This window comes from Pelodiscus sinensis, chromosome 2, assembly GCF_049634645.1.
Source record: "Pelodiscus sinensis isolate JC-2024 chromosome 2, ASM4963464v1, whole genome shotgun sequence".
NCBI classification, from domain to species: domain Eukaryota; kingdom Metazoa; phylum Chordata; order Testudines; family Trionychidae; genus Pelodiscus; species Pelodiscus sinensis.
This window is the reverse complement of record NC_134712.1, coordinates 257,253,452-257,279,567: the sequence shown is the minus strand read 5'-3', so window position 1 is coordinate 257,279,567 and position 26,116 is coordinate 257,253,452. Positions and strand designations below refer to the sequence as shown.

The window sequence follows — 26,116 nt, the reverse complement described above, 5'->3', positions numbered from 1 at the left end:
AGAGAGGTGGGCGGGGCGCGGCCAGACGGCTTCTGATTGGCGGGCCCGCGTTTGGCGCCAGCTTCGGGTGTCCGCGGGGAGCTCGCGCGCGCGCGCTGTGCGGCTGACGGGAGGGCCCGGGCGCGGGGGTCGCCGCCGACAGCAGGAGCCGCCCGCCCGCCGCATGGATCCCGGCCCCGGCCCCGGCCCGCCGGGCCCCCACCGCCGCCGCCTCCTCCTGCCGCAGCTGCCGGCCGCCGGGCCCGGCGTGGCCAAGTCCCTGTTCCCCGCCGAGCTCTCCCCGGTCTCCGGCCTCAGCCGCACCATGAAGCAGCTGCAAGGGCTCGGCTACAGGTGGGACCGGCCCGCCCCCTGCAGCCCCCACATCCCCCCCCCCGTCTCCGCACTTCCCCCCTCCCCCACACTGCCCCACGTGACACCCGCTCTTCGCCCCCCCCCCCCCCCCCGTCAGCTGCCGGAATCCCGCAGGGGCGTTTTCTCCCTCCCCACGTGTGGCTCCCAGAGCGCCCCCCCCCAGCCTGGAACCTGCCCCCCCCACTAACCTCATCCCGCCTGCAGGGGCCCCCCCCCCCACTAACCTCATCCCGCCTGCAGGGCCCCCCCCCCCCACTAACCTCATCCCGCCTGCAGGGCCCCCCCCCCCCACTAACCTCATCCCGCCTGCAGGGCCCCCCCCCCCCACTAACCTCATCCCGCCTGCAGGGCCCCCCCCCCCCCCACTAACCTCATCCCGCCTGCAGGGCGCCCCCCCCCACTAACCTCATCCCGCCTGCAGGGCGCCCCCCCCCCCCACTAACCTCATCCCGCCTGCAGGGCCCCCCCCCCCACTAACCTCATCCCGCCTGCAGGGGCCCCCCCCCCCTAACCTCATCCCGCCTGCAGGGCGCCCCCCCCCACTAACCTCATCCCGCCTGCAGGGCGCCCCCCCACTAACCTCATCCCGCCTGCAGGGCCACCCCCCCCCACTAACCTCATCCCGCCTGCAGGGCCCCCCCCCCCCACTAACCTCATCCCGCCTGCAGGGCGCCCCCCCCCCACTAACCTCATCCCGCCTGCAGGGCGCCCCCCCCCCACTAACCTCATCCCGCCTGCAGGGCGCCCCCCCCCCCACTAACCTCATCCCGCCTGCAGGGCCCCCCCCCCACTAACCTCATCCCGCCTGCAGGGGCCCCCCCCCACTAACCTCATCCCGCCTGCAGGGCGCCCCCCCACTAACCTCATCCCGCCTGCAGGGCGCCCCCCCACTAACCTCATCCCGCCTGCAGGGCCACCCCCCCCCACTAACCTCATCCCGCCTGCAGGGCGCCCCCCCACTAACCTCATCCCGCCTGCAGGGCCCCCCCCCCCCCACTAACCTCATCCCGCCTGCAGGGCCCCCCCCCCCCCACTAACCTCATCCCGCCTGCAGGGCGCCCCCCCCCCCCACTAACCTCATCCCGCCTGCAGGGCGCCCCCCCCCCACTAACCTCATCCCGCCTGCAGGGCGCCCCCCCCCCCCCACTAACCTCATCCCGCCTGCAGGGCGCCCCCCCCCACTAACCTCATCCCGCCTGCAGGGCGCCCCCCCCCCCCACTAACCTCATCCCGCCTGCAGGGCGCCCCCCCCCCACTAACCTCATCCCGCCTGCAGGGCGCCCCCCCCCCCCCCACTAACCTCATCCCGCCTGCAGGGCGCGCCCCCCCCACTAACCTCATCCCGCCTGCAGGGCGCGCCCCCCCCCACTAACCTCATCCCGCCTGCAGGGCCCTCCCCCCCCCACTAACCTCATCCCGCCTGCAGGGCCCCCCCCCCCCCACTAACCTCATCCCGCCTGCAGGGGCCCCCCCCCCCACTAACCTCATCCCGCCTGCAGGGCCCCCCCCCCCCCGCACTAACCTCATCCCGCCTGCAGGGCCCCCCCCCCCCCCGCACTAACCTCATCCCGCCTGCAGGGCCCCCCCCCCCCCACTAACCTCATCCCGCCTGCAGGGGCCCCCCCCCCCCACTAACCTCATCCCGCCTGCAGGGGCCCCCCCCCCCACTAACCTCATCCCGCCTGCAGGGCCCCCCCCCCACTAACCTCATCCCGCCTGCAGGGCCCCCCCCGCAGCCCTAACGCATCCCCAGCCATGCGGCCCCCCCAAAAACCCACTTGTGCCTGTGGCCTCGCCCCCTCAGCTTCCATAGCCCCCAGGACCTCGCCCCTACAGCGGCTTCACGCCGGCTCGCCCAGACTTCACCCCGCAGCCTCCTTGTAATTGCCTCCGTGGGGCCCCCATCACTCCACCCCTATAACCTTTCTGGTACCAGGCTCCCTAGTTCCTTGGCGCCTGTCCCCTTCCTCTGTATCTGGCTCTCTGGGCTCCAGTCCTGCAGCCTTCCAGACTTCTTGGGCCTGCACTTCTCCTTCGGATGGCTCTCATGACTCTTCCCCCTGCATTCCTAATCTCTGCAGCTCCTGTGAATCCTGGTCTGTCCAGCTCTACAACATATGGCCCCCCATAACCTCACCCATGTAACCACCTTGGCCCCTTTGTTGTTTTTCTCCAGCCCGTTACTCCACCTATATAACCTTTACTTCCACTATATATAGTTCCCCTGAGCTCATTCCTGCAACCTCATGGCTCCCTGGTACTGGTCTGTTTAGTGCACCCTTTCAACACAGCCCACATGGTGCCACATATGATCTCAATATTATTCCTAGTTGCTGCCACATACCTTATGCATGAGTCCCCATGACCTTGTCCGGAGACAGCTATGTGTGCTGTGTTCATTATGGGTACTCAAAATTTCAATTTGCAGGACTGTTAAACTGGCACGTTTTTGCATTGTCCACTACTTAAACTGATCAATTCTGTTCCGAATGGAGCTCATCTACAGTGTTTCTACATTTTAAACCTATTGTGACACTTTCTGGCTGAAACATTGAGTAAAATAACTCTGTTTTTAATCTTTATAGTCAGCATGAAAACTCTCTGCTAATGCTGGAAATGAGGAACAGTAGCAATCTACAAAGAACAGACTCGTCGGAATCTACTGATTCAGGTTACTTTTTAATCTATGCATAAGTACGAAGGAATGAAAAAGCTTGACATGCTCTTATCCTGTATTATAAAGAGCAATTTTCAGATGCAAGAGGAAGCTAATGCTGTGTGCTTGCATAATTCACTGCAACAACAATTTATTCTAGCAGCCCTCCATTTTATAAAAAAGAAAATGTAGACACTTAAGTAAAGAGGTTAAGTGAGTTTGTCTGGCATCATTTAGTAAGTGACAGAACCAATGTGAAAAATTAATTCTGGTTCCAGTTCACTACAGGTTAAACCTCTCTTCTCCAGCAATATCTGTGTTCCAGCATGATTTTAATTAGCCAGATGTCCACTTATCATTGGTGTGGCCAAGTCTCATGTGGACCCACAGACTATGTCTACACTGGCATGATCTTGTGCCAGCAATATGCAAATGAGGCTGTGTGGAATATTGCCGAGCCTCATTTGCATAGCTAATGAGGCTCGACGATATTCCACGCTTAGCCTCATTTGCATATCTCTGGCGCAAAATCGCACCAGTGTAGACATAGGCATAAAGTTTTACAGCCACCATTTCTGGGCTCTCAATGTTCTGTGCTGTTATTTAGCTCTTATTTACCCCAAAATGTCTTCTGCTGCTTATTGGACTCCTAGAAGTGTTGCTGATGCTGCTAGATCATATTGACTTCCTGTGGTTTAGCATATTCTCTGGTTCGGTGCCAGTCGGTTCCCAAGGGTGCCAGACTAGAGAGGTTCAAGCTGTAGTGTTTTCTCCTTCTCTGTAAACCATTGGTAAACATAGGTCTCCCATGTTAATTTGTGGTTGCTGACACTCGACATAAGGAATGAGTTTGAAAACATAGACTGTTTGGAACAACAAAATGAATTCTTGACAGAACTGACCGTGCTTTTTATTTTACTGAGGTAGATAAACTGCATGAATGCAACTTTTATGTTAGTCTTTTGGATTATGATCTTAAACCATGATTGTGTGCTGTATGTGGTCACTAGAGTTCATGAGGTATTAAGATAACTGCAATTTAACATCTGTATTTGGCTAATTGTGTGTCGATACAAATTGTATCAACTACAGAATTAGTTGATAAGGACTGCCTTCCAGAGCTGCAGTGGGGGTAGCTCCAGGAGCCAGCTCGTGCTGGGATTGAGCAGTCCCAGCTCATGCTGGCTCTGGGAGCCACCCACACTGCAGCTCTGCATGTTAAATGTAGTAAGAGCTGCTGGTCTTTTATTACATTTAAAATGCAGAGGTGCAGTGTCCCGGACCAGTGCAAATCAGAACTGTTCGGTCTAGCAGCCCCTGTCCACTGAGGACAGGGGCTGATGCCGGTGGCAGGAAGGGGGGGAGGAAAGCAAGTAGTCAATACTCCAGTTGACTAGTTGCTAACTTCCCTATATGAAGAGGGTCTAAGCAAAGCCACCATGTTTTACATCCACTGATGGCATACTTTGTGGTGTTGGTTATCCAACTGACTACTGTCATGGCACCCCAGAAATATATAGGACCATTGAAATACAGCTATGTCTAAAACTTGAAGTATTTTGGGATGGGAGGCACTACATCAGAGTGTGTGTGTGTGTGTGAGAGAGAGAGAGAGAGAGAGAGAGAGAGAAAAATATATATAAAATTTTATTTAAACGGATATGGGTTTGAAAACCTACACTCTTTGGAATAACAAAATGAGTTATGGTTAGCTAATTTTTTTTTTAATCTTATGGGTTTCATGTACTCCTTTGAAGCAACCCAGTATAGGAAAATCCCCTTCTTTCTACATATATCTTGTCTCTTGTAGTGCCATGACACTGAATGGCACTCTAGACTACAGATGAAAGCACCATAGTCTGACACAAAGTGAATAGACACCAGATGATATGGAGTGAGGTAATAGTAGGATAAGGCAGCAAGACATGGAGATGTAGCATGCTTCCACCTATTTTGTCAAAGTAGTTCTTTAAAACACTAGCCTGTGAAATTCTTCATAACCTTAAACCTAGCAGAAACAGCTGTATTGCTTTAATGCATCATCTGATTCTGGTATATCAATAAGTTACTAATTATCTTACTATCTGGATACTTATTTGTCTTAAGAAAGCTTTTTTTTTGGTAGATGACTATGTGAAATGTTCCAATATTATCTATTGGGGAAGAGAGATAAGAGCATAGCTAAAATCTTGCATGTAGAAAGCAATCAGCTGGCAGGGCTAACCTGCAAAGAAATGGTAATTAGTCTGTATGGAAAAATAAGCCAAAATATTATTTAGGCTATGTTTCTAAAGCAATATGTTGCTATCCTATGTGACAGTTTCTCATATAGGGTAGTATGGTGGAATCTTTTTATTCTTCTTTTTCTCACTCGCCCCAAAAGTATCAAACCAATACCTGTGGTCCGAAGTAATAGGTAGTGACACTCAAAGCTGTCTCTTCCCACACCTCCACCCCAGAACTTCTAGTGGGGGATGAGTTATGGACTTGATCTAACTCTTTCTTTCAACTCTCTCTCTCTCTCTCTCGCCCCCCCACCCCATAGCAAAAAGTTGTCCTGGGGAAGAAGATCTAAGATTTCTTGCTAATAGTTCCCTGTATTTTATATTTTCAATAGTAAAAACCTTTTTTGTCTTTGACAGGCTACTGTCTGGATTCTCTCGATCCTTTGAACTCGGACATTGAGGAAAAGTATGTAGAAATATGCTAAACTTTACTTCTGGCATTTTACATTATACTTTAACTGCGCTGTGTGGGCAAATAGGAGACTTAATCTGAAACCTCTGCAGCTAGTGCATGTAAAATGGGCTTTTCTCATTTGACCTTCTTGAACTGTACATCATGGCACACTGCATTTTGGGATCCTAGGTTTTCTGCCACCACAGAGTTTAGCCCAGACTAATCAATAATTTGTCTAAATTAATGTGTTGCCCAGATTAACATATGTATTTCTGCGGATCCAAGGCTCTGAGCATCACATTAGCACTTTGTTTAGCAGTTGGAGGACTGCACTTAACTTGCATGTAACTTATAGTTTTCATTAAATACTCAGCTATACTATTTTCTTGTACAAGTATCTGAAGTGATGGCTAACAACAATCGCTTGTTTTAAGTTTGCTACCTCTGAGCAGTCAGTTATGCCCTTTCCTTGCAGGCAAAGGGAGAGGATAGGGTTTTGGACACACTTTATCCGTGAGCTATGTCCTGTCCCATTTCTCACTGAGAAGCTCTGTTTCCATTTATGCTAATCTGCTGTTAATATCCTGAATTAGAAAGACTAGCTAGTCTCTTGGGGAAAGTGGGTTTAGTCCACCAGCCCAGCTGAGACAATAAGACTCTAGGAAATAAAGAACAATATTGTCTGCTGTTCTTAAAGCCATGTCTATGTATACAGCACAGCTGTATGAATGCAGCAGCACATGTAGTGAAGACACTCTATGCTCATAGGAGAGAGTTCTCCTGTCTGCATAAAAAAATAACCCTGCAAGCAGAAGAGCACTCCTCTCGTTCGAGTCCTGCAAATTCGCAGATACCTATGATTCATTTGAGGAATATTGGTGCATATGCAGATACTACAAAAAGGCTCCATACAGGTGTTTGACCTGCTCTGCTCCACCAGACGCTCCTACCAGGGAGCAGGTTCGAGGCACTTCTGTGGAGGAGCAGGGTGCTTGTCCTGCTCCTGGTAGGAGCACCTGGTAGAGAAGAGAGGGACAAGCACCCTGCATTGTCTGTGTTCCCAGATAGTAGCACCTGGCAGGAAAGAGCAGGACAGGCACCCCAAAGACACACACCAATCCACATACCTATTCCTGAGATGCTGTAAAATCACTTGCTGCTGCAGAGGCACCGATGCGGTTATATGTAAAGGGCAGGGAGTAGATTGTGGATCGGATGCACGTTGTTTCCAGCAGATGTGGATCAGATCTGAATCCACAATTTTTATATCCTTGGGTTGCACAGTGGGGTGCTTTATTCACACACAAATTATGCTAGTATAAGCTGTAGTGTATATTGAAGTTCTTGATCTTTCTGAGTCCCGTTCTGCGTGCTACAAAAATACCACAGCCCCCCTGTGCCTCCACAAATGGTTTCTGCACATGAAAGTGTTAGGAGATAGCAAAGTGGGAAATTGCCTGTGGCCCCATAAAGCTAAATTGCTCAGGTTTTGACTTATCCTCAGTGGTGGGGCTCAGGGCCATGTTGGGACTTTGGCTTTCTACCTCAGCGAGTCTTAACTCTGGCCCTGCTTGGCAAAGCCCCAGAAATCGACTTGTGGTCCCCAAGAAGGCTCTGAACCTCTGGTTGAGAGCTGCTGGTGCAGATGTAGCCTCGGGTACACAAGCTTGTAACGTGGGATAAACAGAAGCAACAACTGGCTTTAAGTTTAAACAACACTAAGTAGTTCAAAGTATTGGATTATGAATTGGCAGTAAAGCTAAGTAATGTCCTTTGTCTGACTTTTTTCAGCTTTGAGAAAACAGTTATAGAATCTAGCAGACTTACAAAGTGAGTACGCTTTTAATTTTAACTTCTCCTCTTAATTAGTGATCTATTAAATTGTACCACTAGTTAATTCAGTTTTGCAGTGGAAAAACTGAATTGTGTTGCCAGTTACTATTAGTAGCTTTTCAGCTTAAATGTTAATGTGAAACTTGATTCTATTTTTGTCTCTTTTCTCATTACAGTGTTCAGCTGCCCATCAGAAGAATACGTTCTCTCCCGGTAAGTGAGGGGGATTTTCGACTTTCACAAGAGAGAGGTTTTCAATATTAAATGTTACACTACTTATCTGTGCCGACTTTTATTAGAAGATAACCAGCAAAGCTCATTAATCTTCCAGTCTCAAGAATGTGGTGTTGCTTGTTGCTTAAAATTAAGATAATAGAAAACCATAGGTTATAATCTGGATTGAGACCAAAGTGTAATCTGTTATGTTCTACAAGAGAGCCTGTCATTAGCTTTATGTGGCAGTGTTGCATCCTGAGGCCGGTTGTCTCCATGGGCTGCATGTCTCTGTCCAGCCCTTGTTTTTAACATAGTTTGTGCCATTTTGCGCAAATTTGGGTACTGCAGTCTTTACGTTCTTGGCAAGCTGACAGCATGGTCTCTCAGTTGCCCAAAATCTGGGGATCTGATTGAGACTGAACAGGATTTGTCCTTTTAATTTTGCAGCAGAAGCTGCTGGGGTCTAGTCCTGCTCTGAAGAGGAGCAACTCCGATTCATTGGATTGTGATGTTTTTCACCTCATTGAACCAGATGACAACAAAGAGAATGTAAGTTTAGCTCACTCTATGCTTCTCTGAAGTAGTACAGTAATTCCTCATTTAACGCTATAGGTGCGTTTCTGAAAATGTTCGTGCTAAGTGAAAACGTGCTATGCGGAGTCAATTTTCTCATTAAAAATAATGGAAAAGGTAGGGGTTATGTTTCAGGTGGTGGTGGCAAAGTCAATATTTTGTTTGTGCTGGGTCATCGATGTCAGCATTAGATATCTAGCAGCACAAAATAACTAGTAACACAAGTCGCTGCGGTTTGTTAAAACACAAAGATAAACGTGAGTGAGCAGAGAAGCGTGTGACCACATGTATTCATCCGCTCCTGTGTATTACCACTGTTTTCGCCAACTTATACCGCTGTGCAAAGTAGTCCGCCACCTGATTATTTTCGTGTTGTTTTTGGGGACAGTTGTGGTGTTCGAAAAACGTTCCCTAAAAATAAAATTGTGCTATTGCGAAAACATGTTAAGTGTGTACGTGTTAAATGAGTAATTACTGTATAATATGGGAGGCTATATCCAGGAAGCTGTCAGTTGTGATAGTATGGGGCTTGATGCACAGGGATAACTCCTTATTTGGGGAGGAGGTTTGTAATGAGTGGTTGATCTGGTGGGTAAAGTCTGTCTGTCTTGCTTGAGTAAACTGTGGTATTCTTAAACTTCTCCATGGTTTGTCTTGCAAAATTTGCACTAATATGGTGCAAAAGCTGACTTCCCGCTTTTTGTATTACCATAATGCCTAAGACAGGGTTGGGCATGGTACAGGCCAGATTTGGCATGCCCTGCTGAGACCCTTGGGCACAGATTAACTCCACGCTGCTCAGAGCGGCTGGCTGTGCTGGAAGCAGCACGTGGCGCAATCTCTCCGCTCCTATTGTCCGAAAGCAGGCCAATGGGACCTGAGAGATTATGCTAGGGGCAGGGGTAGTATGCAAAACCCTCCCCTCCCCTCCCCTCCCCTCCCAGCACAGAGACACATGGAACAACCAGCTGCTTTAAACAGCCTGGAGCTGCTGGCAGGGAGTTGGGCTGCTGGCTAGGAGCCATCTAGATAAGCCCCTCCCAGCCAGGGAGAGGACCCCAACCTCTGACACTCCACCCTTTCCTGCCCCCGAGCTCTCTGCCCCAGGTCACCACCCAAATCCTCTGCATTCCTCCCACCTGCCCCAGATCTCAACTCCCTCCCAGACTCTGCACACCTCCCTACAGCCTTCCCCACCATCCCAGCCAGAATTTCTCTCCCACACCGATACCCTTTCCTGGATCCTGCTCTCCAATCCCCTGCCATGGGTCACTACCCCCCTCCTCCACCCCAGTTCCCTACCCTGAGCTCCCTTCTGCACCCAGCCTCCATCTCAGACCCTGTATCTCTCCATAGAAAAATCTTGGAGTGGTGTCTCAACAAAAATTATTGCCTATCCCTAGCTTAGGAGCTCCATTGTGCTAAGTACTGTGTTTATAATAATCAAAAAAAGACAAATCACTTAGTCTAAGGCAAAAAAAACTTACCGGAACAGACAGACATGGGAGTACATAAGACAACTAGATAGTATCAGTCAGCCTGAAAAGGACTGGTCTAGCCTTAATATGTTTTTAAGTATTGTGGCAAAGAATTCTTAAGGGAGTTGAAGCAAAACACTGCAGTGGCTTAGATGTTCAAGAGTGGAGGGAAGGGCATAAGCATGAAGCTTAGCAAGAGAAAGCACAAAGATGCCTGTTTGGAAATGTAGCAAGTGGGCATTTTGGGCTGACTGGAGGCAGGAGTCTATCTGTTAATACCAAATAACAGATGAAAGGGTGAAGACTAGGTTGGGAAGGGCCTTGATGGTGGAGACACATAGCTTACAATTAATGATAGAGAGCCACGAGAGGGATTGAGAGAGGGAGACCTCATCAGATCTGTAAATTGGAGAATCATTTTGCAGCAGCATTGTGAATGAGTGAGCCAGGCAACCAGAAGTGAGAGGGGAGACCAATATTCTAATGAAAAGAAAAAGGGTGATCAGGTGTACAGGAGAATAGGCAGAGGCAGTAGGAACTGTAGAGAGGTGATTACTGGCTGTCCAGACAATTGCCCTGTAAGGTAACAATCATCAAATTGTAAACATGTGTGATTTCATTAAATAGAGTACATTAAATCTTTAAGGAACTTGTCAGGGGCTCTTGAGTCCAACTCCATTATAGTCCAAATGGCTGTGAATTGGGTCAATGAAGAAATCTTATGAGGGCTCAGATTTCTGTAGAAGCATCTGCCCTTCTCAGGAGTAATGGGAGAAGAGTGCAGCTTGTCCCACAATAGCAAGCTCATTCTAGTGTATGTCTATGCTTGCCTCTCTTTTGAGAGAGGGATGCAAATGAAGACATTCAAAATTGCAAATGAAGCTGGGATTTAAATATCCCATGCTTCATTTGAATAATCATGTTATGGCGCTATTTCAAAATAGCACCATAACGCGATTATGCAAATGAATTGCAGGATATGTAAATCCCAGCTTCATTTGCTATTTCGATTGTCTTCATTTGTATCCCTCTCTCAAAAGAGGGTGCAAGTGTAGACATACCCCTAGTAATTTAGGTACAGATCTGGTTGCATTTTGAAAGGATTAGACAGGGCAAGTGGATAGATGCGTGACTGTAGAGTATAACTCGGAGGAAGTGTGATTCTCCTATATCAATCACTATTTTAACAACTTTCTTTTAGAAATGTGCATATTCTGAAAGATTTACTTATTTCATTGGATTGCAGGGAGCTGAGTCTAAGAAGGACAGACTGTAAAATATCTCTAATCAATGGGCCTTCCACCTCTAGGCTTTGTTTGATAACATGCTTCTCTTGCTCCATTTCCTTAAGGAGTCTTTTGAGTTTAAGAAGCCAACCAGGCCCGCTTCTCGTAGTTGTCTGCGTGTCCGTTCCTTTGAGGATGGAAAAGATGTTTTTGGGCAACGGCAGAACTCTGCCCCGGCTCGGATGGTATGTATCAGGGTGACCTTGGCAACTAACTTGCCTTGCCTTAGGCTTGCTTGGTTCTAGGAGGAAAGGCCATTGCAAATGGTGGACCTGAGATGCAATGCTCTGCAGTAGGGGGAGATCTCTTTTTTGCATCTTTTATTGATAACACATTGATCTGGAAAAATATCCACACAGGTATTAGGGAAAAATTTCATTCCACCGTGTGAACTGAGAATTTTTAATATGGGAGATCAATGTAAGGGTTTTAAACATAACTTACTGTGATGCCACTAGTTTCAGAGGGGTAGCCATGTGAGTCTGTAACTGAAAAAAACTTAAAAAAACAAAAAAAACAAAAAACTACTTGTCTTGCAGCACATTAGAGACTAACAAAAAATATAGATGGTATCATGAGCTTTCCTGTGCACAGCTCATTCAGATGAATGGAGTTAAGAGGTCCAGTTTCCAAATAAATAGCAGAAAGAGAAGAAATGGGGGGGGAAAGAAGGAAAAAGGGGGGGGAACTGTCAGTGTCCATGCTAAATGAAGCTGATAGTGGGTACTAGGGGCTCTTAAGTACCCCGTGCTTGGTTTTTTTATCTCGTTAGATGTGGAATGTAGTGGGCCATCCACGCAAGGTCTTTGTTTAGGTATCAAACTTGTAAATGAAATTAAATTCTGTAATATCCCTTTCAAGCTGATTTTTGAAATTGGCTTGCAATAATATAGTAACTTTGAGATCCATTAATGAGTATCTGGGCAAGTTAAAATGTTCCCCAACAGGTTTCTGTGGTACCTTTTTGAATATCTGACTTGTGTCCATTAATCCTTTCTCTTAGAGACTGTACAGTTTGGCCATCATACACTAGTAGTTGTTGATGATAATCCTTCATGTAATTTGAGCTAAGCTGCAATAAGTGAGCCTGCATGTGTAACACATCCGGTGTTGGATGAATCTTTATATTGTGTTGCCACTTCTGTAGTGAAGCAGACCGCTATATTGAAATTTAGATGCATTTAAAATGATAAAATTGAAAATTGCATATGTAATATAGGGATATATATCCTATGGCCAGTTTTGTTGCTTGTCTTGGGACATCCAGGAATGGGACCATGACCACTATATATAAGCAGGAAATTGGGGACTTTGGTTTTTATTCCCTACTTAGGTATGGTGATCCCTCTTTTTTAAAAACCTTCTGATTGCATGCACAAAACCTGGAGGCTTGGAGTAACTTCTTGTTATTTAGACCTGCCCTTCTCTACACCATCTTGAAAGTGAGCTGCTGTTTGCAAACATGTTGGGTTATATAATTTTTCAGAATGCAGGATTATCCTTTAATTGAAAAACTAGCAATGAAGTTTTTCACTATTCTGGTGGCCAACAATAAGTGTCAGAGCCAGGTTTGGAGCTGCCTAAGCCAATTGATGCATGTATGGGATAACCATGGGAATGCCTTTTACATTCCATTTCAAGGAATGACCCTGCCTTAGCTGCTAGAACTAGTGTTCTTCTTCTTCTAAAAGGGAGATCATAGTGCCATGCTGTCTGGAGTGGCTCACTACTGTGCGTGGCCAATCTCAGGTGAGAAAATAGGACAGATGCCCCAAAATGGTGATCTATTCTATAATTAGATTTCACCAAGTCAGTAACAAAAGCGTACTCCTGGATCACAATACCAGTCTTACCATAGAGCCACACAGTCCCTTTAGACCATGGGTTCCCAAATTGGGGGGTGTGCTTCCTGGTGGGGGCATGAAGGAATTCCAGGGGGGACGCAAGGCAACCCTTCTCTGGCGCCGCCCCCCCCGGTCAATCCCCTTGTTTTTGTTTTTCGGCCCCCGTCAGTTCCTTTTCTTCTTCTTTTTTTTCTCCCCCCCCCTAAGTTTTATTGCGGGGGGGTGGGGGCGCATAAGGGTTTCTCAAAATCAAGGGAGCGTGATGCCAAAAAGTTTGGGAACCACTGCCTTAGACCTTTCAGTCTCTTTCAACCGATCTTAGTGATTTAACAAAAAATAATCCCATTCCACTGGATTCTTCCCAACTCTAAAAAGTCAGCTGCTTACCCCAGGTCAATGGATACTCTTAATGTCACACCAAAGACAGTTCTGGCAGCCAATTTCTCTAAACTAACAAACAATTCATTAGTTAAAAAAATAAGCAAGTTATTGAGAGGCTAAAGCAGGTAAAATACATAAACAAGTGTAAGTTTGTATTTTCAAAATAGTAGCAGAGATGTCGTAATCTGCTAGTTTTCCTTAAGTCTCTGGAGGTTACCCAAAATAACTTTGGGATCTTTGTCTTGCATCTGGAATGCTTCCCTGTGAGTGTCCAAATAGTTCAGAGATACAAACCCATTCCCTGGGTGCATTCTTATAGCTCCTTTCCATGGTAGGCAATCTGACCTTCATTCACAGCATGGGCTTCTCTTTTGTTGACTAAATACATACTGAGTCTGTGAATTTCTGTTGTCAAACACAATGACCCATACTTTGAAATTAGCAACCTTCTTCAATTACATTTCCAAGGCTCCAATCACATTTGGATAAACAATTACCAGGATATATGCTATCTACATTGTAAAAAAATATAATTGCACATAACAAACCTTCATTAGTTTTCATAATGTTTACACATCAAGTAAACTTTCATCCTAATATTTATACACACTTTTTGTCTATACATAATGTAATAGCAATCAACAGGATATGGATAGGTGAAAACAATACCTTTTAACACATCGGTGAATTGCTCTGTGGGAATTAGTACGCTTAACACTTCTTTAATATTCACACACAAGTGAATTGGCCTATGGCTCTAACCTGCTGCCCTGTCAGTGTCTCTCACAGTCCCCAGAATAAAGGGCTGGATAGAGGCTGCCATTCAACCAAAATGTCTTGTTCCAGTTTCCCACTGGTGAAGCCCCTGAAGGCGACCTGGAAAACTATAGGCCTGCTTTGATGCAGCAGTCATCTCTAACATCCCGTGAGACTGAGGAAGAAGATGATGGGTTCCTAGATATATTGGATGGTGAGGACTTGAAGGTATGTGGAAGGGGAGAGGTTGATTTATACCTGTGAGGGACACATGTCTGTATTGAACACTTCTAAGGAAGTAAAGAATCTGCACATGGGAAGTGATGTGCATACATAATGCCCTGAGGGCAGACTCTTGATCCAGGTTTTTAAATGACCATGGTGGGGTAAATTCTAGTTTAGCCTTATAGGATTATCAATCATCTGTTAAGGGCATTTGTCCACTTTGAACATCTATGGTAAGCAACTATTATAACTAAGATAGAGCTTCTTTCATCACAAGTGGCAAAAAGCTAGTAATTGCCAATAATCCTTCAAGACGACCTGATGCTGTAGTAGGCTATATCTACACTTACAGCAGCATAGCTGTACCACTGCAGCTGTGTCACTAAGATTTTCCAATGCTAACGGGTGAGAGCCTTCCTGCTGGCATAGTGAAACCATCCCAAGGCATCAGTAGTAATGTCAGTAGTAGAGATTGTCATTTGTCAGACAGTCCTGCCAACACAGCATTGTCCACACCAGTGCTTTTGTCAGTGAAATTTAGTTGTCCATCAAGGGGGTGGTTTTTTTCCGGCCTCTGATCGACACAAGTTTTACTGACAAAAGTCATAGTGCAGACATAGCTGTAGTCCTGTCCAACTCTCAATGCTTTTCATAGAATTACAGAAATATTATGCTTCTACTTCGAACAGTAGACTGTAGAACTTGTCACTTCAGATCCTCACTAGATGACAATAGCAATTAAATTGAGACGATTTGCTGCAGTTCCTATGTTGGTGATAAAATACTCAGCTTGCAGTTATTGGGGAATACCCAGGATATATAATGGGAAGGAAAATACCTGTGTAAAATGGGGTAATTGATGTAGAAACTAGACTTACCGGGATGGAGTCAGAAGTTTTAAAGTAACATTTTAAAAACATAAATGGATTTTTTGGTAAATGAATCAGTTGCTATAACTTCCCTTAACAGTTTTAAGATTCTGCCTTCCCAGTATCCTAGCTTCCATTAGAATGGAATTCCTGCTAATCTAGGAATTACTAGATAAGAGGAAGTTCCCACAACAGTGAATGAGTAAGTAATCCCAAAGAAGTGTTTTGGCCCCTGCTTGAGCGGTGTAAAAGCCTTAGACAAATTGTGAAGCCACTGACTGTTCTTCCTGAAATGTGATAAAACTTCAATGATTTTCTGCTTCCTCAGAACAATGAAGAGATGCCATCTGGTGTGGCGAGCCTTTGGACTGCTCCCCTGGTCATGAGAAAAGCAGACAACTACGTAAGTACGTTGGGGTGGGATAATGCAACTTGCATCTCTTTCAAATGCCCATCTATACCATTGAAATGCATTATTAAAAACTGAGTAAATCACTACTCTTAGTGGGCATCCCTATTACACTCAAGGCATACATTTGCTAATATAACTTTCAAAAACTGCCTTTTGGACAAGTCACCATGATTGCATCTTTGATCCTGCACCTCTCAGGATCTAGGACATGGTAGTCAGTACATACTTGCTCTTAATCTTAGCTTTCCTAATGACTAGAGGGTTCCGTCTTTGTAGCATTTAGAAACAGTAGGATTTAACTATTAAGGTTTTTCCTTCAGCAATTTGAGAGAAATGTCCAAAGTTTGCATCCTAAACAGAATCTTACAAATGTCTCTCCAATCCATTCTGCATGCATCAATCTGTAATGCCTCCAGCCTCACTATCTTTTAATGCTAAAATCTGGATTCTCTCAACTCCATCAACTCAGTACTTTAATCTGCCAGAGTATTTGCTGTCAAGGTATCCGAAACACTCCCTCACCCGAAGGGCACAGCATGCTTCTTTTGTAATGTCCCCACACTCACTAAACCTTTCTGGCAAGAGACCGACTCTAGGACCCAGGTTTCTTGCATAGCAACTAAATATACAGCCCGGTATTAGTTAAGAGGTCAGTTGGCTGTGCCACCAAATTGTCAGCTACTTTGTTGTGACAGTTTTACACCCGCTCATGCCCTAATTAAATCTTATATGAATATGTTTGCAGGAAACTTCGTTAGAGACTGATCTAGATTTTAACCTTATCCTTCTTAGCTAGGGGGGAATGTCTCAGTTTTTCTGCTTCTCTCCCTCCCCCCCAGATGAAAAGGTGCAGATTGTTTGGGTCACCATCTCTGCCTAATGGTGTGGCTAGGACTGCCCTGAAAAGAATGGAAAGGTCCCAAGAAGAGACCTCTTCAGAAAACAGCAAAAGGAGAAAAAATGTGCCTGGAACACTTTCTGAAGAAGCAACGGTTGGTGTTTTAATCCTCGTCTAATCAGTTTTATTTTGTGAGGATAGGTATTTACAATAAGGATACTCAAGAGAACAATGATCTTCCAGGTCGATAACTGTCTATGTAAGAAGCTGTCACCTCTTAATGCGTGGTGTAAGGGAGTGGGTTAGGTGGGCTTGAGTTCAGGTCTGGTTTTGTGATTCAAAGTGAAATTAAATTAGAGGGTGTGGAAAGCCAGGATGTAGGTGTTCTGATACATACCACTTGATGTTAGCGTTTGCTCTCAGTGAAGTGCATTAATTCTCTGTGGGCAAGGATAATGGACCATCCTGATGTCATTTCAAACCATTGCTTCTGTAGAATCTAAAATTAATGAGGACTCAGTCATCCTCCGAGATCGAGAGCATTTTGGACAGTGACCAAAGGAATCTTATTGGTGACTTCTCAAAGGTAACGATTTTTTTTTTAAGTAGCATCTTTGTGTCAAACTAACCTGTCAGGTTTCCTTTGCGTACTCTACTGCTGAGCATTTAAAAATGCTTTAACAATCATTTACTCCTCCCTCTTGTGAGAGATTCTGAAACCTTTCCTACTATTACTCAACATCCCTTAACTCTCTGCAAACTATTCAATTGCATCCATTTTTCCTCTGTCTTTAGACTGTAAGGTCTTGTGGGCAGATGGCAAGTTAGAGATGGGCTACTGTGTCAGCGTGGGCAGCCATAAACTGCGACGTACATTGTGGAAGACTGTACAATGATGGGACTTCCTGAAATTCTTTGCTTTGAATATAGTTAAGAACACTGTGGCTTGACTGCATATGCCTCATGAATAATAGGTGCCTTTGCTGGTCTATGGAGTGTCCATTTATACTGCTGGGTGGTGTAAAATCAATAACCAGATAGTCTGTAACGGATATATGGTCTACATGGTCTTAAATAGGATTTCCTCAGTCTGAGTTAGGCTTCTGTTTTCCTTTTTTAGGGTTACCTTTTCCACACTGTAGATGGGAAACATCAAGACTTAAAATATATTGACTCAGAAATGGTATGTATCCCTGTGGCAATAAGAAATTGCTTTGTACAAGGAAGCAGAGTCATGTAGCACAAGATAAACTTCTGAAATCTTTTTTTCTGTGTAGATTGTATCTGTGCTGACTGGGAAGTTTGCAAGCTTCATTAAGGAGTGTGTGATAATTGACTGCAGATATCCATATGAATATGAGGGAGGCCATATCAAGGTACAGTGACCCTGCAGAAGAGAGATATCGGTGTCTGTATTAGGGATGTAAGAGTTTAATGTGTTAACTGATAAGATGATGCTTATTGGTTACCCTCACCAATTAAATTCTTCCTGGGTGCAGTGGCAGCCTTGTGGGGCTGGGAGCACCAACAGCTGTTAACCATGTGACCGAGAGAATTTTTATCAGTTACGTAGTTAATGTTTTTATTCATTTTTACATACCCTCCTCCCGCCCCCCATCAAGTTTTGCTGCCCTGGTCAGTTCCTTTTTTATCAACAAGTTTTGCTGGTTTGGGGGGAGGGGGGGCGGGATGGGACATGAGGGTTTCTCAAATCTGAAAGGGGGCGTGACGCCGAAAAGTTTGGGAACCACTGATCTAGATGGTGCTTGGTCTTGCCGTGAGGGCAGGGGACTGGACTTGATCTCTTGAGGTCCCTTTCCGTTCTAGTGTTCTGTGATTCTATGGTGCAGACGCACGCAGGCAGGCCATAGCAGCTGAGCACTTGAGTGGCACTTAAGGATACAGCAGGCAGGGAGCCTGCTGGGCTGCTGGCTCAGAGCTGTCTACAGTAAGCACCTCCTGGCCATAGCCTGCCCCAGGCCCTCCGCCCATTCCTGCACCCCAACTCCCTGCCCCAGGTCACAACTCAAACTCTCTGCACCCCTTCCTGCCCCAGGTCATAACCTAAAGCCCTGCACCCCTTCCCCAGGTCACAACTCCCTCCTAGAACCTGCAACCCTTCCTACACCCCAGTTCCCTACACTGAGCTCCTTTCTGCGCCCAACCTCTTTCCTAGACTCGCACCCTCTCAATTTTTGGAGTGGCCCCTCATCAAAAATTATTGCCCATCCCTTAATGGGAGGTGTGGAGCAGTTTTAGAGGACTGACCTCACACCTTTTTCCTCTGTAGAGAAATCAGAATGTTAGGATGCCATATGTATCTTGGGAAACAGACATTTAAAACTTCCATTGTTTAACTAGATGTTGTTTACTGTAACTAAATTTTAATATTCCAACTGCTGAAGAAATGGCCTTATGCTCTTGCATGCACTTTGAAAAATGAGCAGTTACTCTGGAGAGCTCTGCTTGAGTAAGCTGGCTAGTTCTAAAAAGCAGTTTAACGACACTGTGCTTTGAGGTGTAAGGTTAAATCCTACCGATGTTGTGCAGTCATTCAAGTGGCCATTAAAATGGAGCTGCTCTCCAAGAAATTAAATGGCTTTCTGTTAGTAAAGGAAAGCAAAGCTAACTGTGCTCAAGAGAAGATGCAAGTGGCTTCGTTACATCTTCCCTCTTAATTTGTGCTGTGTGCTCAGTTGCGATTCTGCCTTCCCAGGGTGCTGTAAACCTCCACATGGAAGAGGATGTGGAGGATTACCTGTTGAAGAAGCCTATCCTGGCATCAGAGAACAAACGAGTAATAATAGTATTCCACTGTGAGTTCTCCTCAGAGCGGGGTCCCCGAATGTGAGTATCTGAGCATAGTACTGTCTATACTGTGATCAGAATCCTGTAGCTATGCTAGTTACCTAGTTGTTACTAGCAAGCTTTTGAAGACTTTAGACAGCAGCATGTCAGCTGCTTATGCAGTTTACTGTAATAGGTATTGGCGCACTCATTCCTGATAGGACAATGTGTGTTCCAGCAGATAGTGGTTGGCTGCTGTACTCAGTAGTTTGAGTAGTGGGAGGCACAGGTTAACAGTGTGGATTGTACAAATGTAACTTTTTTTCTAAACACCGGTTTGTACGTTTTAACCTCTGTCCCTGTTACAGGTGCCGGTTTGTGAGAGAGAGAGACAGACTGGGGAACGAGTACCCCAACCTGCATTACCCAGAGCTCTATGTACTAAAGGGAGGCTATAAGGACTTCTTCTTAAGATGCAGAGTAAGGAGTACTCATTTATGAACTTCTGATTGCCCTTCGGTTTTCCTCTTGACGAGAGGGATAACATTGAACAAATGCCCCTTTCCAGCTAAATTCAGCCGTAGAACTTAAATTGTGCTTCCAAAGAGAGGAAGCATAACTCACTGCATGATGCATCCTCTTTCTTGCTCTTTTGCACATAGTGGGCTTGCTATGCTACAAGACTAGATTGAATGCTGCAAGTAACGTGTCATTGGAGGCTTTTGTAGTAAAGACTCTTGTCAAAGCCCTCTCCATACCTCAAAGCAACCTACTGTCCCTGTGGTGCTTACCAGTGTCTCTTGCATGACGTATAAAATTGATCTTTTGTAGCTATTAAAATCCCATGGCGAGCAGAAGCAACAGCTTCTCACAGGAACAGGCTCTGCTGCTGATTTGGGGGGGAGGGGGGGGAGCCGGGAGCTCAGCCGCCTCCCTGCTCCTTCTCAGGCCTGCCTCTTCCCGCCCCTGTTCCACCTCCTCCCTGAAGCACATTGCATCTTCCCTCCCCAGCCTCTGAATGCCCTGTACCAGCTGATTGCTGCAGGGGGAGGAGGGAAGAGGAAGGTACTTATCTGTGGGGTCTGCTGACAGCCAAGAGGCACTGGGGGTGTAAGGGAGCTGAGGGAGGGGGATGCCAAACCCCACTCTGTCCACTTCCGGGCTTCTCCAGAGGAGCAGCAACATTACAAGGGAGCATTGCACAACTTTAAATGAGCATATTTTCTCATGGAGCAGGAAGGTAATGTTGGAGCAGTGCGAAGCGAGAGGATGTTAAGTGGAAGTCCTTAATTTGAAGAGTGATATTAAATCTAACAGCTTTTCTGCCTTAGTGCATTTAAGTTTTTATTAAAATAGCTTTCATCTCGATCACGTTAAGCTTCCTTGGTGCTGTGGCCTTATTCTATTAGTTCGCCAGCTAGTTTTCCATGCCATTCCAGCATAGGCAAAGCTAGAGATCATTTTGAAATAATAAACCAACTGCACACAAACACATCCTGCTGCCTTTATATTGCAAAGAAACACATTCTTTTTATTATGTAAGTTCCACTTAAAACTGGTGTCCTAGCCAAATGTCAGCTAGATTAACTAGACTGTACCTCCCTACTTTCCATCTGCCCTACCAGGATAGATACTGTTTCTCTTTCCTAATGGCTCTGTGGTGTTCCTGTGTTCTGTTGCTTTCATGGGTGAAAAGAATGTTTCTGGGTTATAAGCTTTGGGATGAAAACTAGGTAAATATAAGGTTTTCGCCCCTCCTTTGAGAGATCTGTCTTTAAGGGAGAAATGTCAAACAGAATGGTGTGTTCGGTCTGTGAATGTTGGCTTCAACCAGTAGTTATATTGAAATTTGGGGCCTGGATCTAGATGCCATGATGATGAGATGCTTGGATAGTGGTGTAGAATATTCTAAGTGCATGGGCTTGTTTGCTTGGGGGTATGGGATCAGAAAGGGTTCCATTAGGAATGTCATTGGTAAATGAAGCAATGACAAATTGAAGTGAAACCAGCTTTTCTTTCCCAGAATTATTGTGAACCCCAGAGCTACCGTCCTATGCACCATGAGGACTTCAAGGAAGACTTGAAAAGGTTCCGCACAAAAAGTAGAACATGGGCGGGTGAGAAGAGCAAAAGAGAACTGTACAGTCGCCTGAAGAAGCTCTAAGGACTGTATTCGTGAGCAGGAGAAGACTGTGTAGGAAAACTGAAGTTCTAGGGGGGAAGCGTGTATCTGTCTGTTCCTTAGTCCTGACTATTGTGCACCAGCTCGCTCCATGGACATCTTTGCATTTGTCTTGCTGGAAGTGATCAGAGAAACAACATGGAATGCTTATATTCACCATGTTGCCCTAATGATCGACAGGCTGACTGCAAAGATGAGACTTTTCTGTATGCCTTTCTCAAGATGGTTAGTGGAAATGGCTTTTCTTCTATGGCGCACACAGGAACAGCTACCCAACAGCTGTTCTATAGGTGGGATGGCTTGAGCTGGTGTATGCCATGTAAGTGTTAATATTGAGATGATTTTAGTGCCTGTTTTAAAACTATGCCTTATTTTATTATTTAAGTACAGTCGAATGAAGCTAATACCACTGCAGTTGAGTCATCTGGATTGCACTGAGACCTCGTTCTGCTAATAGCCAACCTACCATGGGGTTCTCGAGTCTTTCCTTTCGACTGCAGCTCTGTTCTTTTTGTTGTTGTTGGCAGTATAACACCAAGTGAAGTGAAACAGAAAATGGTGCTTCCTTAGGAGGCTTTTCATACAACTAGAATGCAGCACCTCCCGGAAGCCTACTGACAGTATAAAGTGAAAGTGCTCATTGTGCAGATATCATGTTTTAATTTATTGTGTGGTCTAGGTTGCTTTATTTTTTTATTTTAGCTTCAGGAATTTCTCCTTGGCTGTTTCATTAGATCTAAAGAAACCATTTCAAACTGGGCAGGATTACTGTCCAGTTCCTGTAAGCCAGAGAACAGGTTGCTTTTGGTGAACTCTGAAATGCCAGGTGGCAAACCTGATTATGTGTTTAGCATTGCCAAATCTAGTAGTGATGGAGCAGCATGTTGCTGCTCCTTCCATTTCTAGGTGGTATCATGGTTTACGTCTGGAAGAGAACCTGGCTATGTGGAATCATGCTTCTCCCATCACTTGCAAGTTGATTTGCTTTTCAGTGAAACTTCAGCCGCCTCCCACTGTGCATCCGTTCTAAACCTGCTTCAGCAGCTGTGGATTTTTAACTTCAGAGGTTTGCAACTAGCTTGTTGGACAAGTCAAGAAAGAAGCCCACAGCCAATGAGCTTTTAACATCAGTAGATAGCGGATAAGAGGAACATCTTTCAAAGGCCAACTTTGTGATCTCCAGTTAAACAGCTAAATCCAAGAAATTAGCTACCCAAAGCAGTCTGAGGAGCCCATGGCAAGAGATTGGGCCAATGTTAAACTTTGTTCTAGTTGCTACTTTGGCAACATGAAAAGCATATCTAGCAAATGCTGAAGCAGTCTAATGACTTTGCATGTGATCTGCCTCTTGCTTTAAGCACAATGAGATTGTAGTGCCTAGTTTGGCAGTGGCTCCACTTCCCCATGTACCAACATATCAATGAAACCACCACTAAGAAAGCAGCCTGCCTTTCCATAGATTCTCAAAGACTCTATCTTAGCAAAAATCCAAAGTATTTCATGTGGCTTGACTTGAGACCTTCAGGTCACGTTACAGAAAGGGTGAGAAGTTTTCTGCTGTTTTATTTTGTTTTTAAGTTTCCCGTTTCCTGTTCAAGTTTTATTCCTTTGGGTTTCAAAAACATTATGTAACACTTTTATTTTTATTTTAAAAAAAAGTTAAGTCTTTTATGGGTGGATTACGGAGTGTTAAATCAGTGCTGATGATTACCACACTTATAATCAAAAACAGGAGTGAAGTTGTATTCCACATTCTTGCATGGTATTTTATATTAAGAATTTCTTTCAGAAGCCCAGTGAAATGACTTAAATGTAAACTTTCTGAATTATGTGTCTGTATTAAATCTGGGAAGGGGAAAGCTGTTCTGAAATCCAGTCGGCAATCCTCTTGAGTGAAGCCACTTTCTGGTTTATGATTACCTTTGCTGTGTGCTCATGATCAGTATGTGCTAAGAATTGGCAACTTAACAACATAGTATAGTATAGTATATCTGACATACACACACATTCGCATAGGACAGCATGGCAAGCAAATGTTATGTATATAACTATTGTGAAGCTGCAAGCCACATCTGATAAAAGCATGTGGAAGACTAAGGAACATTATAATGGGTTTTTTCCCATTTGAAAGGGATCATTCACCTTTGTGCAACAATAACCATAATAGCAATCTGTGGTTTTACATTTGTACTTCCTGAGAATACCCTCAACTTCCTGGCATTCAGGATATTAATTGTGTGCTGAGTAACACTGCTGTACCACACTGTTAATTAGTTGCAGTGTTCGCCTTGAGTTAGAGTTCCATGTAACCTTGTTGCGGGGGGTGGAAATACAAAACCTTGTTTTATACCCGACTTTGTTCTTTTGTATGCATCCTGTTTGAGGATTTTGTGCGAGTGGGAGGGAAGTTGTAAGATTTGTATGGTCCTAAGTAGGATCTGTACTAAAACAGCTTGCATCTTTAATAGATGTTTGCAGGCTGAGGGAATAAACTATCTAAAATCCAAGCTGGTTTTGTTTTCGATGTAGTTATATCATTACTGTTCTTAAGCAGTGTGGTGTGAACAATTCCCATGCTGCCTTTCTCACTTGGGAGAATCTCCTCATAAACCTCTCCAAAATTAACTAATTATCTTTCTCCAAATCTCTCCTTAAAACTCCCTTCTGCTGTGAGACCTACTAAAGCCTTGACCGTTAGACTGCTGATATGCTGAGGTCATAGCCTATCATGCTGACCAGCCTTGACTCACTGTACTCCTCTGGTGGACTGTGTGCATCCATTTGTTAGCTCTGTGTTGGCGACCATCTTTGTTCGGCATTTATATTGCATCTACACAATCAGGTCTTGGTCTGTTACTGCAGCAGAACGAATACTAATAATACAAGTTGTGGAACAGCACCCTCATACTGCACCAAAAACAGCACAAGCCTGAGTTAAAAACTGACTACATTTGTATTGTTTTTTCTACTCGTTTTCCAAATTAACCTTTTCCTTCACCCATCGCTTCCAGTGTAACTTTGAATGGTTCTGCAGTACTGCAAGATGACTAAGAATATCCCCACTTTATTCACAAAATCTGCTGCTTAGATGTATCCAATCCTATCTACTTACTTTAAAGGCAGCAAGCTCATTTGCCTCTAACTCCTGTTATGTCAGCAAAGTCAATTCATTCAAAAGAGGCCAGGATTTTTTTTCTGTTGATGCACCAGAATAAATGTCATCCCTACTTCCATTCAGTTTGTTATGCAAACATATTGCTAACAGCAGAGGGTTGCTTAAGTACCAATAAAAGCCTAATCTGGCCTCTAGAGCTTTTGTTACTGACAGTGATGCAGAGGAAGGACATTTTAACTCCAATCCCAGGTTGTATGTAAAGCCGTCTAAAGGTTTTTCCAAGCAGAACCACTAAACTAATATATTATGGGTACTCTGTACAGGTTAACGGCTAGAGGAGGATAATACTGAAATCGGTGGACTGAACTTCAGAGACTGACATATTTTTTTTTCTCTGTATCCTGTGAGAAGAGAATTGTACAACTCACTGTGAGGGAGGAATTGTATGTGTTTGCTCTGGATGCTTTCCAGTGGAATGCCTGCAAGCTGCATTTAGGTGTGTTTGTTTATTTCAGCAGATTGCTCAGAAATGAGGGCAGAATCAAAAGCTTAGCTTAAATACAGTAATGTAACTTCAAATCCACTATAGACTAAAGCAAAGAACTGTTCTTTCTACTTCCATCTGTCATCCTATCAAAACTGATGTGGAAAGCTGCTTAGAGGCTGATGAAGCTCTAACACAAGCCATGGAATGCAAAGTGAACATTTGCTTTCACATCACTTTCCATCTGTGACCCAAAGGAGTAAAAATGTTTGTACCTTGTTTCAATATATTGAAGTCTGAAGTGGGCAGGAGAACTTTTGTGATTTTTTTTTTTTTTTTTTTTAAAGGCCAACAGAAAGACACGTATGAAGGGAGGACACCCTAAAAACAAGCCTTGATAGAATCAGGAGCAGGGAAGAAACTACATAAAATGGCAAATGTGTTCTCTTTACTCCTTCACCTTTTACCCGGATTCTAGGCTTTTTTATTGTAATTGGTGACTGGCAAGGATCATGCTCTGCAGCTTTTTAAACCTTGTTTCATGGCTAGGAAAATGAAGGGAGAACTCTGAACCCTGATTTAAGCTAGTTACACTTGAAGCTCCCTCACCTTGGGTTGTCAGAGCATATTCCTAAATGAATACCTTCATTAGCTGGAGAAGTGCCTTTCTAGTCTTAGTTGACTGAAACACTTCTAAATTTAACTCTTACGGCGATGGCAACCTTAGACATACAACCCTCTAAATGTTCACTAACAATTTCTAGTAGATTAATGTCCAAGAAAACACCGTAAGAGTTCACTTGCAGTTGATATTAGATCTAGTTCCTCTCGGTCCTAACAATTGTCAGGTTGTGAGAAATATTTCAGGGTATGAATGAGTATAACAGATCCCATTCCTTTCATGTGCATACTTTCTAAGACTAAAAGGCCAACTAAAGTTAACTTTCCAATAATGTGTTACCATGAAACTATCTACTTACTGGACTGAGCCAGATGGTCCAGAAGTAAGTGCATGTAGGGAAAACTAAAAATCTGCCAGTGAATGTCATTATTTGAACGTCGATGTTGTGAAGGTGATCCAGCAGATGAAAGGTATCTATATCCTAGCTTCATCCGTAGCCCAAAGAGCAAATATTTTTGCCCTCTTC

At 44.9% G+C, this 26,116-nt stretch overlaps 1 protein-coding gene across 1 annotated transcript; it reads left to right on the top strand.

The window, feature by feature from the left end:
• On the top strand, positions 1-23,876 carry CDC25A (cell division cycle 25A). The gene is made up of 16 exons (XM_075923046.1): positions 1-333; positions 2,940-3,025; positions 5,653-5,701; positions 7,481-7,519; positions 7,699-7,735; positions 8,186-8,287; positions 11,141-11,260; positions 14,147-14,284; positions 15,479-15,553; positions 16,402-16,554; positions 16,897-16,986; positions 17,521-17,583; positions 17,678-17,776; positions 19,117-19,247; positions 19,556-19,667; positions 21,211-23,876. Exons 1-16 carry the CDS (start codon positions 164-166, stop codon positions 21,349-21,351), a joined length of 1,605 nt encoding a protein of 534 aa, XP_075779161.1. The 5' UTR covers positions 1-163; the 3' UTR covers positions 21,352-23,876.
• Positions 23,877-26,116: the final 2,240 nt, after the last annotated feature.

Coding starts and splice junctions, on each gene's coding strand:
- CDC25A (XM_075923046.1), top strand. CDS start 164: ATGGATCCCGGCCCCGGCCCCGGCCCGCCGGGCCCCCACCGCCGCCGC. Junction 334..2,939: donor CTGCAAGGGCTCGGCTACAG/GTGGGACCGGCC, acceptor TAATCTTTATAG/TCAGCATGAAAACTCTCTGC. Junction 19,668..21,210: donor ACTTCTTCTTAAGATGCAGA/GTAAGGAGTACT, acceptor TTTCTTTCCCAG/AATTATTGTGAACCCCAGAG.